The 12,975-nt window shown below is 36.1% G+C and overlaps 1 protein-coding gene and 1 pseudogene across 1 annotated transcript; both read left to right on the top strand.

Annotated features, from left to right (window-relative positions):
* The first annotated feature begins 805 nt into the window (after positions 1 to 805).
* LOC143610566 (glutamate receptor 3.2-like) lies at positions 806 to 4,816 on the top strand. Its single transcript, XM_077085012.1, has 6 exons — positions 806 to 1,046; positions 1,145 to 2,475; positions 2,549 to 2,826; positions 3,786 to 3,817; positions 3,896 to 4,290; positions 4,442 to 4,816. Exons 1-6 carry the CDS (start codon positions 806 to 808, stop codon positions 4,814 to 4,816), a joined length of 2,652 nt encoding a protein of 883 aa, XP_076941127.1.
* A 539-nt stretch (positions 4,817 to 5,355) lies between these two features.
* LOC143610564 (glutamate receptor 3.2-like) lies at positions 5,356 to 12,462 on the top strand (annotated as a pseudogene).
* The last annotated feature ends 513 nt before the right edge of the window (positions 12,463 to 12,975 follow it).

Genomic DNA, 12,975 nt, shown 5'->3' on the forward strand with positions numbered 1-12,975 from the left:
TAAACTGAAAAAAGTGTATAACTTAGTCAAACAATCAAAAATAAAATAAACATGCATCCATTAAACACTTGCTCGATCAATAATAAAATCACTAAGATTCAATGTATGATTACCACGTAAATTTAAACTCCAAATAACTTTCTAGTATTTAAAAACTAGTATAAAAGATTATAAGTAATTATAAAAATGCTACAAGTAACGAGCATAATCAAACAAACAATTTTTTGTTTTAAATTGTAAAAATATATATCTTCATAAAAAATAAGTTTAACTAATTAATAAAACTTTGTAACTTAAAAGTGAGAAAAAATATATACCTTATTTAAAGAAATGAATAAAAAAAATTAAAACAAAACGTATATAAAAATACATTTTTATAAAACAAATAAGTTGGTAAATTAGTTAATAAAATTTTCAAATCTATAAAATAAAAGGGCTAAAATGGATTAAAAAGAAAGGAAAAAAAAATAAAGGAATCTTATCATTTATAGCTCTTTGGACTTAAGGGTAATTTGTTCAAAAATTTCAGTTTGAACTAAATGAGCTATGAGATATAAACCATAGGAGCGAAACAATAATTTACCGAGAGTAAAATATAATTTTATATATATTCATTGTTTTAGTTTACTTCCTCTGGTTTGCGTTTTTTTAATCATATATAGATGCTAGTTTTGTTTGATGGGTTTGTGCTTTTCACTATTCTTGTTTCTATAATTAAGTTTTATATTTATTTAATAGCACCTGCTTTGTTTTCTTGTCTGATGGGTTTGAAATTGTTGGTTCAAATCCAATGCTAGCTTATGCCATGAGGGGTTTAGTGATGTCAGTTTTTGTGCTAACATTCTTGGTTGTGCTTTCAAAGACAACGGATACGGTGAACATTGCCGCCACTGTGAGCTTGGACTCCATCAATGGGAAGGTGGCAACCATTGCCATGAAGGGAGCTGTGGATGATATTAATTCTGATCCCAACATTTTGCCTGGGAAAAGACCGAGTCTTTTCGTTCATGATGCAAAAAAAAGTGTGTACCAAAGTCTTATTAGTGGTAAGTTTTAAATTTTAATCGATACAAACTTAGTTAGATATTCGATATCTCTTTCCGAAAAAACTGTTTTATCATTTGTCGATGATTATACTTTTTAGCATTGAAGTTCCTGGAGGATGATATAGTAGCAGTCATTGGTCCCTTTAGTTCTATGGCGGCTCATGTACTTGCAAATAAACTCCATGTCCCCTTTTTGTCATGCTTAGCATTAGACCCCTCACTCTCACCACTTCAATACCCCTATTTCATCCAGACAGCCCCTAATGACCTTTACCAAATGACCGCCATTGCCGAAATGGCTAGATATTTTGGTTACCGAGAAGTAATCGCCATATATTCAGATAGTGACCAGTTCAGGAACAGCACGTACACATTAGCTGATCAACTATGGGACAAACGTTGTAAGCTTTCTTACAAAGCACCATTGCCACCCGACTCATTATCTCCGCAAGATGTTCATAACGCATTAGTCAACGTTCGGTCAAAGGAATCTCCTGTTGTTATTGTACACACTTACCCTAATGCGGGTCTTTTAATTATGGAAGCTGCTAAGAGGTTTGGCATGATGAATAAAGGATATGTCTGGATTGCATCCACTTGGTTATCTAATATTGTGGATTCTACAGGCATTAGTTCTAAAGATGCATGGGTTTTACAAGGGGTTCTCACACTCCGGCCCCATGTGCCGGATTCGGGTAAAAAACAAGAGTTTGAAAAAAGGTGGAGGAGTTTGAGTAATGGGTCGATCGGGTTGAACCCGTACGGGTTATACTCGTACGATACAGTTTGGATGATTGCACGCGCGCTTGACAAGTTTTTTAAAGAGGGTGGCAGCATTTCTTTCTCTAATTACTCTCGTGTATTGGGTTTAAAGGGAACGAAAGGTTTGAGCTTTTCAGCACTCGGTATTTTTGATGGAGGAAAACAATTGCTTACCAACTTATTACAAACAAATATGAGTGGGTTAACCGGCCCGGTCAGCTTCACTCCTGACCGGTCCATGATAAACCCCTCTTTTGATATCATCAACATGGTTGGGAACCAGGCTCGGGTTCTTGGATATTGGTCGAACCACTCTGGGCTATCGGGCCAGTCTCCAGAGACTCTTTATGCAAAACTGTCGAACCGATCTTCTTCTAACCGGCATTTAAGAAGTGTTGTGTGGCCCGGGAACACAACCAAAAAGCCCCGTGGATGGGAGTTTTCAAATAACGGGAGACAGTTAAGGATTGGAGTTCCGTTAATAGAATGTTTTAGGGAAACTGTTACACAAGTTAACGGTTCACGTCAAATTCATGGGTTTAGCGTGGATGTATTTCTTGCTGCATTAAAGTTGATTCCGTATCCGGTTCCTTATGAGTATGTCACGTTTAGGGATGGCCATCAGAACCCGAACTACACCGAGTTTGTGAATAAAGTTGCAAACGAAGTAAGTTAAGTATAATATTTGCATTTTGTTGTGTTCTTTCCAAATAATATTTGATATTTGCATTATGTTGCAGGAGTTTGATGCTGCTATTGGTGATATTGCTATCATCACTAAACGTACAAGGGTCGTTGACTTCACACTACCGTATATAAAGTCGGGTCTAGTTGTAGTGGTCCCCATAAACAAACGAGGCTCGCGTGCTTGGGATTTCTTGCGGCCTTTTACTCCACTAATGTGGGCCGTCACCACGAGTTTCTTCATCATAACTGGAGGTGTTTTGTGGATACTCGAGCATGAGCGCAACCAAGAATTTGGGGGCCCACTCAAGAAGCAATTGTTCACAATCTTCTGGTGAGTACTTGATGTCCCTTTATGTCTTTATGGAGTCTGACAAAGCAAGCTAGTAAGGAGTCAAAACGTGTTAATGTTAAAATTAATGGATCATTTTAGAAATGAAAAAAACAAGTATCAATATATATTTTTAACGGTGATTGGAAGAGACTTGGTTTTAAAATGCGTGAGCTTTAACCCAAACGCCGATGTGTCTTTGTTGCGCAATGCAAGATGCACACACATCAAATATGCGAGGGCTTGCGTTAGAAAATGATTGCATCCAATATTTTAACTCGTTAACTTTTAAACATATAAAGAGATTAAACTAAATAAATAAAAAAAGAAGCTCTAATACCACCAAAGAAATTTTATGTATAACCAAAATAAGTCTATCAATGTAATGTTATGACTCTAAGATTTATCGGCGCAATTTTCAAAAGATTGAGTTTTGCAATTCAAAAAGAGCTTGCGGCGCATTCTGTTGCCCGCTTGCTTTCTGTGTTGATGTAAATATTAAGTTTTATTATGGAACAAAACCAAGTTAACAAAAAGAATAATAAATAAATAAGTCTTTCAAGTACTCCTATGTGTCTATGCAAAATGTACTAGTAATTTATGCATGAACTCTAAAATGCGTGCATCAAACCACATCTTTCACTATGCGTTCCTGATGCGCGTGTTTCAAAACCAAGAGTGGCGACGGGTGGAGGTAACCGTGTAGGTGGTATTGACGGAATGACGGTGGTGAGCTGTGCTGACCCATTTGGGCCAGTTTAAAATTAGCAACTTTTAGGCGAGTGATTCACTTTTACCCATTATATAATTTGGATAGACTCAAATTGACCCGTTGTATAATTTGATTAATGGATCATGATTTCCATGCTTATGTGATTTGTTTTCATTGTCTATTTTGGGTACTTTTACAATAAGTTAATGTGTTAAATGTGATTACGAGTATTGTTCTTGATGTTTTGCAGGTTTACCTCGTCAACTTTGTTTTTTGCACAAAGTAAGTTTCAAACCTTTGTCTGAGTGTCAACTCTTTGACTTATTAACTGGATATAACATATCATACCGAAATTTTTAGGGGAAAACACGGTGAGCGCTCTTGGTCGAATGGTTCTTTTAATTTGGCTCTATATTGTTCTAACAATAACTTCAAGTTACACTGCTAACCTCACATCTATTTTAACTGTTCAACAACTTTCATCTCCAATCCGGGGAATTGATTCATTGATCTCGACCAATGAACGTATCGGGTTTCAAGTAGGATCGTTTTCTGAGAATTATATGATTGAAGAACTCAACATACCAAAATCAAGACTTATGGCTCTTGGTTCCTTACAAGAGTATGCTGAGAAACTCGAAACGGGAATAGTTGCTGCCATTGTTGATGAGAGACCCTACATTGACCTTTTCCTTTCAACTAACTGCGGGTTTCAAGTTGTCGGTGAAGAGTTCACCGCAAACGGTTGGGGATTCGTAAGTACCTCTTTTAACATATTTGACTTTTAATAGAGTTCAATTCCTTATTGTGAACAAGAACCAAAAGCTACACTGCATTATATAGTTCATAACATTAATGTGCATCATGCTGCTTTAAAAGTAAAGATTATGTGACTGTTTTGGTCAGGCATTTCCGAGGGACTCCCCATTGGCCGTTGACATGTCAACTGCAATACTAACATTGTCCGGAAACGGTGAGCTAGAAAAGATTCAGGACTATTGGCTCGAGAGGAAAACTTGTGACCCGGGAGAGTCAGAACAAATTCAACTACAGGGCTTGGGGGGGCTCTTTCTCATATTGAGAGTTGCTTGTGCTCTGGTCCTCCTTATATACTTTGGCAAGACCTTTCGCGAGTTTAGAAAGCACCATTCTAACCTCCAGATTGGGTCTCACTCGTTACGCTTGTTTTTATCCTTTGTAGATGAGAAAAAAGAGGTATCGAAGAACAGGCTAAAGAGAGAGAGGGAGATGTCCATATCTCATGTCCGACGAAGAAGTTGACTCGGTCAAAGGCTGGTGATGATGAAGAGTAAATTGTGAATAAGTTTTCCAACCTAAATGTCTATTGTCTAGTGTAACGAAACCATATTTTGTATGGTCATATTCCAATTGTTGTAATTTGGTTAAATGAATAAATTGTGAAGTATTGGCGTGTGATAGCTTTTCCAAGAAACAAGACTTGTGTATCTTTGACGTGCATTACTGATACAATTAAAACGTTGTTGTTATCATGTAAACGTCGCTCGTTGCACCATCAATTATTGCACGATAGTATGGTTAGCAATTTAGCATTCGAGTAAGCTCAAAGTTTCAAGAAGGTAGATTAAAGTAATTATAAACAAATTTTGACGAAAAATTTAAAGAGGTACAGTCAACCCAATGGCCAACGTAATCTTTAGTTTACTTCCTCTTTTGGTTTGTGTTTTTTTTGATAAAAGATACTAAATTTGTTTAATGGGTTTATGCTTTTCACTGTTGTTACTTTATGCATCATATTTATATAGCATCTGTTTTGTTTTGTTCTGTTCATATCAAATGCCATGAGGGGTTCAGTGATGCTCATTGTTGCGCTAATAACATTCTCGGTTGTGCTTTCAAAGACGACGGATACGGTGAACATTGGAGCCACTCTGAGCTTGGACTCCATCAATGGGAAGGTGGCAACCATTGCCATGAAGGCAGCGGTGGATGATATCAATTCTGATCCCAACATTTTGCCGGGAAAAAGCCTGAGTCTTTCCATTCATGATGCAAACTTCAGTTTTTTCTTCTGTATTATTAATGGTAATGTTTAATCTTCAAATTTTAGAATTTTGAAATCAAAGATTTAGCATCAATGGGGATATTATTAAGCATAATAAAAACAAAATTCATGATTTTATATCAACATCGTTGTTTAACCCAACAAGAGTTTAGTTTATGTGGTAGTGTCAGGTTGTTGGGTTGAAATGTTGAATTGATAGAGTCTGAACACATAACCATTTATGAGAATCCTTTCAAGTTTGTGGCTCGAGTGAGTTCAAAATAAGACCTCTAAAATCACATTTTTAATTATCTGGTAAATATTTGACAATTTTATGAAATGAGTTGCATTTCTATAGCCCAAAATGGACCAAAGCAAAAAAATATATTGATAAGGCAATTGGATTAAAATGATCCCACATTTTTGTAGTTGTCACTTGGCCGATAATAATCTCACATGACAATATGTTTGCTACAAGTCCCACCTTTTACACTATTTTTCTCTTTAGATGAGTTTTATCTGAATTTCAAATTGATAATTTAGCGCTTTCGATTAGAAAGAAGATACAAGTCGATTATGTTAAAATTACCTCGAAACAGTGCTCCAAATGACAATCGGAAGAAAGTCGGTCGTCGTTTGGAGCACCATTTGAATGTAAGTTTTATATCAATTGACTCGCGTCCTCCATCTGAACAAAAGTCTTAAAATATCAGTTTGAAAATAGAATAAAACTTAATGACATTAATTTTTTTTTTTAACGAAAGTCCATTGAGAAAAATAGTTTATAAGATCATTCACATCCTATCATTCATTTTTTGTGAGGGAGAGTTATTATAATGTAGGGAGTGTTATGCTGTTGTGAGAAAAGGAGATAGAAAACCTGTTATTCTTCTGTATATTTGAAAAGTCGTTGTCCACCCTTATAATTTTTTAGTACGTTTTGAAAGTGGTTGTGGGTAAATGAGAGAGAAAGATACTAGTAAAGACATAAAAAAAATATTATTTACTTGAAAATGAGAAAAAAAAGACAACGATTTGTGTAATTTTAGGTTTGATGTGAATGCTCTAAGGTGGGACTGGTGGCATGAAAATTTGTATGTGAGATTATTATCAGCCCACAGTAAAAATATGATATTATTAAAATCCAGCTTTCCAAATAATAAGAAACAATTTACTAAAATGGCCAAGATAAAACACAAAAGGAAATGAGTGCTTGTGATGGTTCCTAATCATTGGTGAAGATAAAAGAGGAGCCATAGATGGGCTGATGGAAGGTTCCATAGATATTATCCATGGGCTGATAAACGGGCCAAGACACATTTGATCTGGTTAACAAGTCTCGGTGAAGAATTCTACGAGATTGGCCTTACAAATATATATTTTTTTGATTTTTTGTTATTCAACTTTTAAACAGGTTAACACTTTTATTTGAATAGTTATATGGATTAAACAGTTAAATAAATAATATCTATATCTACACTCCGTCTGTGTGTTTGAAAGTTTTGATCTCTCTTTCCACGTTGGCAAACTGTTTTATCATTTGTTGAGATCATTAATCGACATATATAATTATACATTTATACATATGAGATATAACAAGCTCTTTATCTAAGTTTGATAAAAAAAATTTTAGCATTGAAGTACATGGAGGATGATACTGTGGCTGTCATTGGTCCAATTAGTTCCACGATAGCTCGTGTACTCTCAAATATTGCAAACGAACTCCATGTCCCATTTCTATCATGCTTTGCGTTAGACCCCTCGCTTTCACCACTTCAATACCCCTATTTCATCCAGACAGCCCTAATGACCTTTACCAAATGGCCGCCATTGCCGAAATGGTTAGTTATTTCGGCTATCGAAAGGTAATCGCCATATATTCATATGGTGACCAGTTTAGGAACAGCATGTCCACATTAAGTGATGAACTATGGAAGAAACGGTGTAAGCTTTCTTACAAAGCACCATTGCCACCCGACCCAGTATCTCCACAAGATGTTCATGACGTGCTGGTCAATGTTCGGTCAATGGAGTCTCGTGTCATTGTTGTACATGGTTATTATAAAGCGGGTCTTTTAATTATGGAAGCTGCTAAGAAGCTTGGCATGATGAATAAAGGTTATGTCTGGATTGCATCCACCTGGTTATCAACGGTTTTGGATTCTACCGGCATCAACTCTAAAGACGCATGGTTTTCACAAGGGGTTCTCACGCTTCGGCCCCACGTATCCGATTCGGGTAAAAAACGAGAGTTTGAAAGAAGGTGGGAGAATTTGAGTAACGGGTCAATAGGGTCGAACGTGTATGGGTTATACACGTATGATACAGTTTGGATGATTGCACGCACGCTTGACAAGTTTTTTAACAATGGCGGGAGCATCTCTTTCTTAAGTGATGCACGTTTAACGGGTTCAAAGGGATCAAATGGTTTGAATCTTGGAGCACTTAGGGTTTTTGATAGTGGGAAAAAGTTGCTTTCCAGCTTACTGCAAACAAATATGAGTGGGCTAACTGGCCCGGTCAAGTTCATGACCGGTCCATGATAAACCCCTCTTTTGATATCATCAACGTGGTTGGGAACCAGGTTCGGGTTCTTGGATACTGGTCGAACCACTCTGGGCTATCGGTCCAGTTTCCAGAGTCTCTTTATGCAAATCCACCGAACCGAACGTCTTCTAATAAGCATTTAAGAAGTGTTGTATGGCCGGGGCACACAACAGAAAAGCCTCGAGGATGGGAGTTTTCAAATAATGGGAGACCATTAAGAATTGGAGTTCCGTTAAGAACAAGTTACAGAGAAACTGTTACACAAGTTAACGGATCACATGAAGATCATGGGTTTAGTATAGATGTTGTTCTTGCCGCATTAAAGTTGATTCCATATCAGGTTCCTTATGAGTTTGTCATGTTTGGGGACGGTCACAAGAACCCGAGCTACACCGAACTTGTGAATAAAGTTGCATACGACGTAAGTAAAGTATAATATGATCGATATTTGCATTTTATTTATTTATTTATTGTTAAGGGTGGCGAAACAATTCAAATGGGTTGTTTTGGGTCAATTTTGATTACTTTTAAAATTAAGATGGGTCAGAATAGATCAAAAGAATTTTGCAAGAATGTCATGATGGGTTAGGAAAATGCTAGTGACTTTTGGTTATAGGTTATAATGAGTTTGGTTATGGGTTAGAGTAGAATAAAACAAGCTTTATCCAATTTTATTTCATACAAACCCACGGAACCGAGAAATCAAAACCGAAATCATTGAAACCGAACATATACCTAAATCGACCGAAATGAAAAAAAGCAAAACCGAAGCGGAAAAAAACTGAAAAAACCGAACCTAAACCGAAACCGAGTTTTTTTTTGTTTAATGAACGAGGAAGACGAGGGAAACATTTTGAGTTATTTTACTTTTGAGAAAATTACTGTTTGCGTCCCTGTGGTTGTAGAGCGGAGACACAATGAGTCCTCGAAAATTTTTTGAACTGGTTGAGTCCCCATGGTTTCAGAAACAAACAATTTGAGTCCCTATGGTTTCAGAAACGAACAATTTGAGTCCCTGTGGTTTCAGTAAAATGAAAGTTTTACCCTGAAAGTTAAGTAACGGCAGGGACTCAAATGGTTCATTTCTAAAACCACAGGGACTCAACCTGTTCAAAAAAATTTTCAGGGACTCATTGTGCCTCTCCCTTAAAACCACAGGGACTCAAACAGTAATTTTCTCTTTACTTTTTGTGTTTTTAACCTTTACTTAGTTCAAGATAGGTTAACTTTACCTATCTTTACCCATACCCATCCTAAACCGAATAAAACAAAGAAATCGAAACCGAACAAAAACCGAAGTAATTGAAACCAAATAGATACCGAAACGAAAAAAAAAAGCAAAAATGAACCGGAAAATAAAACAACACGAAACCGAGTTTTTTTATTGTTTTTTTTATGAACAAGGACGACCGGGGGGCATTTTAGTTATTTTAGTTTTTGCGTTTTTGATTTATATTTTGAGTTATTAAATTTTTTGAATATTTTTTTGAGAGTTTTGAAACCCTTTGCATCTTAACATTTACTTGGGTCAAGATGGTTAACTTTACCCATCTTGACCCATACCCATCCTAACCCTCTATAAATTCATTCTAACTCATACCCATCACCCAAATCCAACCCAACCCACTCATATTTGGACCTCTAATATATGTGTTTGATGCTGCTGTTGGATATATTACAATAACCACTAACCGTACAAAGGTCGTTGACTTTACACTACCATATCTAGATTTGGGTTTGGTTGTAGTGGTCGCCATAAAGAAAGTAGACTCAAGTGCTTGGGCTTTCTTTCGACCCTTTACTCCACTAATATGGGCCGTCACCGCGGGCTTCTTCATCATGGTCGGAGTTGTTTTGTGGATATTGGAACACAAGCGGAACGAAGAATTTGGGGGGCCACTTAAGCAGCAATTAGTCACCATCTTCTGGTCAGTAGTTTAGATCCTGATTACAAGTACCATATTAGTACAAAAGCTATGTTATTTTTCAGAAACTAAGTCTTAGTCTTGTTGATGTTTTGCAGGTTTACCTCGTCAACTTTGTTTTACTCACATAGTATGTATCAAGGGAAAATTATCAATTTTTAGTCACGTAGATTGAAATAGTCATAATTTTTAGTTTACAATTTCATAGTGATCTCAATTTTAAACTAGTTGGAACATGTCACATCAGCCAGGTCAGCTAAGTAGGCTAAGTCATAACCGACGGTCTTTTGAATTGAAACTCATGAAAAGTAGGTCTCACCTTCTAAGCACTCAAAAAATGACAGCTGTCCACTTGTAAGCTAGTATAGCCCTAACAATCCACCTCGTTAGATCATGGTATCACGTAAATCAGTAGGCTAAATTAAACCAGATAACACAGCCGGCTTAGCCTATGCTTTTGAGAAAGCCAGGCTAATTTAAAATTTTCGTCTACACTTTCTGAAAGTGTTGGGTATATTTGAGTCTCTAGTTCTGAAAAAATCTTGTCAAACTTGACTTCTTTAGTAATTTTCTAACTTCTATTATGGTCCATTGACTTATGAATGGGTAAAACTATTTTCAGGGGAAAACACGGTGAGCACTCTTGGTCGAGTGGTTCTCTTAATTTGGATCTATGTTGTTTTAATAATAACTTCAAGTTACACCGCTAACCTTACAACCATTTTAACTATTCAAGAGCTTTTATCTTCAATAAGAGGAATCGATTCATTGATCTCGACCAATGAACGAATAGGATTTCAAGTAGGATCGTTTGCTGAGAATTATATGATTGAAGAACTCAACATACCAAAATCAAGACTTATGGCTCTCGGTTCCCCACAAGAATATGCTGAGAAGCTCAGGGCAGGAATAGTTGCGGCCATTGTTGAAGAACGACCCTATATCGATCTTTCCCTTTCACATAACTGTGGGTTTCAAGTTGTCGGTGAAGAGTTCTTCACAAGCGGTTGGGGATTTGTAAGTATCTCTATTCACATATTTTGAATTTAAAATGTAGTAAAAATGATTTTTCTTTTCCTTTACTTGAAAAAATGACTGACCTTAAAAGTCAAGATTCTGTGTAGGGGCGTTCAAGAAAACCGAAACAGAAACAACCCAATTTGAATAACTAATTCCGATTCAGATATGGAATTTTAAAAAATTAGGATTGTTCGGATTATTCGGATATCCGTATAATCCGAATAAATAAGATGTTTTTTAGTTGTATTTTCCAGTTGTGTATGATTATTTAAAGAGAAAATTACTGTTTGCGTCCCTGTGGTTTTAAGACGGAGGCACAATGAGTCCCCGAAAATTTTTTTGAACTGGTTGAGTCCCCGTGGTTTCAAAAACGAACCATTTGAATCCCTACCTTTACTTAACTTTTAGGGTAAACTTTCATTTTGTTGAAACCACGGGGACTCAAATTGTTTGTTTTTCAAACCACAGGGACTCAAATTGTTCGTTTTTGAAACCATGTTGACTCAACCAGTTCAAAAATTATTTCGGGGACTCATTGTGTCTTCGCCCTAAAACCACAAGGACGCAAACAGTAATTTTCTCTTATTTAAACTATTGTTTGAAGATTGAATTTTGAATTTTTATTCAAAAATAATTTGTATTTTCCGGTTTTGTACGTTTATTGTGATTCTAAAATAGTAAAAACATTTAGAAACCAAAAATTAGGAAAGTTTTGTTATTATGTTAATTTGGGATTATTCGATTAGTTCATATTATTCGTATTTTATCCGAATCCGATCCGAATTGAATTTGGATTGATTCGGATCGGATAGGATCGTCCCTAATTCGTATTGGATCATATCAGATTTCGGATAGGGTCCTAAAATTTTCAAATCTAAAAAATCCGAATCGAATAATCCATTATCCAATCAGATGAACACCACTAATTCTATGATTGTTCTTTTGTTAGGCGTTTCCAAGGGATTCTCCATTAGCTGTTGACGTGTCAACTTCCATATTAAGATTATCTGACAACGGTGAGCTTCAAAAGATTTACGACCACTGGCTTGCGAAAAAAACTTGCAACCAACAAAACTCAAACTCGAAACAATTCCAACTAGAAAGCTTCGGGGGACTCTTTCTAATAGTTGGAGTTGCTTGTGCTCTGGCCCTCCTCATATACTTTAGCAAGATCCTTTGCGAGTTCAGAAAACACTATTGTGACCTTCGAATTAGGTCCCACTCGTTGCGTAGGTTATCATCATTTGTTGATGAGAAAGATGAGGTATCAAAGAACAGGCTTAAAAGAAAGAGGGAGATGTCCGTATCTTAGGTCCAAAGAAGTTGACTCAGTCAAAGGCTGATAATGAAGAGTAAATTGTGAATAAGTTACCGTTATTTTGTTTAAACAAATTAGTTTACCGTTAACCTATTCTATTAATAACTATTTAAATTATCTACAAAAATAGACCATGTAGCTACAATAAAACTGAAAATTCTTGCATATGAGATTCCACTATTGGCAAAACACCCCATTAGAGGGTTTAAAGGCATTTGAAATTTCATAGATAATATATGCCACACCCCTACCTAGGGCCTAGAAGTGTGACCAATAGTTAGTAGCTGTTTTGTAAATGTATCAGAGTTATGGGTTATTTTAGCGAAAGACTTAAAGGTTTAATAAAATATCATTTACATTGGAAAATTTACTTGGGATTTAAATACCCCAAGTTAGTGTTTTACAAAAGTATTGTTTTCATATTACAAGGATTATAATATTCAAAAATTGAGCCATCTTGGTCTGCGAGCTTCTAACTCTTGATGACTCTACTCCTTGCATCTATCATCAAACTTAATTACCTGCAAGTGGGATTAAAATACGTCAGCTATGTGCTGGTGAATCGTTATGACTCTAAAATCATATAAATAACAATCATAATACAAAT

This window comes from Bidens hawaiensis, unplaced genomic scaffold (assembly GCF_021521415.1).
Source record: "Bidens hawaiensis isolate Kalapana, Puna unplaced genomic scaffold, B.hawaiensis_p1.1 tig00026871_1, whole genome shotgun sequence".
NCBI lineage: Eukaryota > Viridiplantae > Streptophyta > Magnoliopsida > Asterales > Asteraceae > Bidens > Bidens hawaiensis.

Coding starts and splice junctions, on each gene's coding strand:
- LOC143610566 (XM_077085012.1), top strand. CDS start 806: ATGAGGGGTTTAGTGATGTCAGTTTTTGTGCTAACATTCTTGGTTGTG. Junction 2,476..2,548: donor TGAATAAAGTTGCAAACGAA/GTAAGTTAAGTA, acceptor ATTATGTTGCAG/GAGTTTGATGCTGCTATTGG. Junction 2,827..3,785: donor CAATTGTTCACAATCTTCTG/GTGAGTACTTGA, acceptor GATGTTTTGCAG/GTTTACCTCGTCAACTTTGT.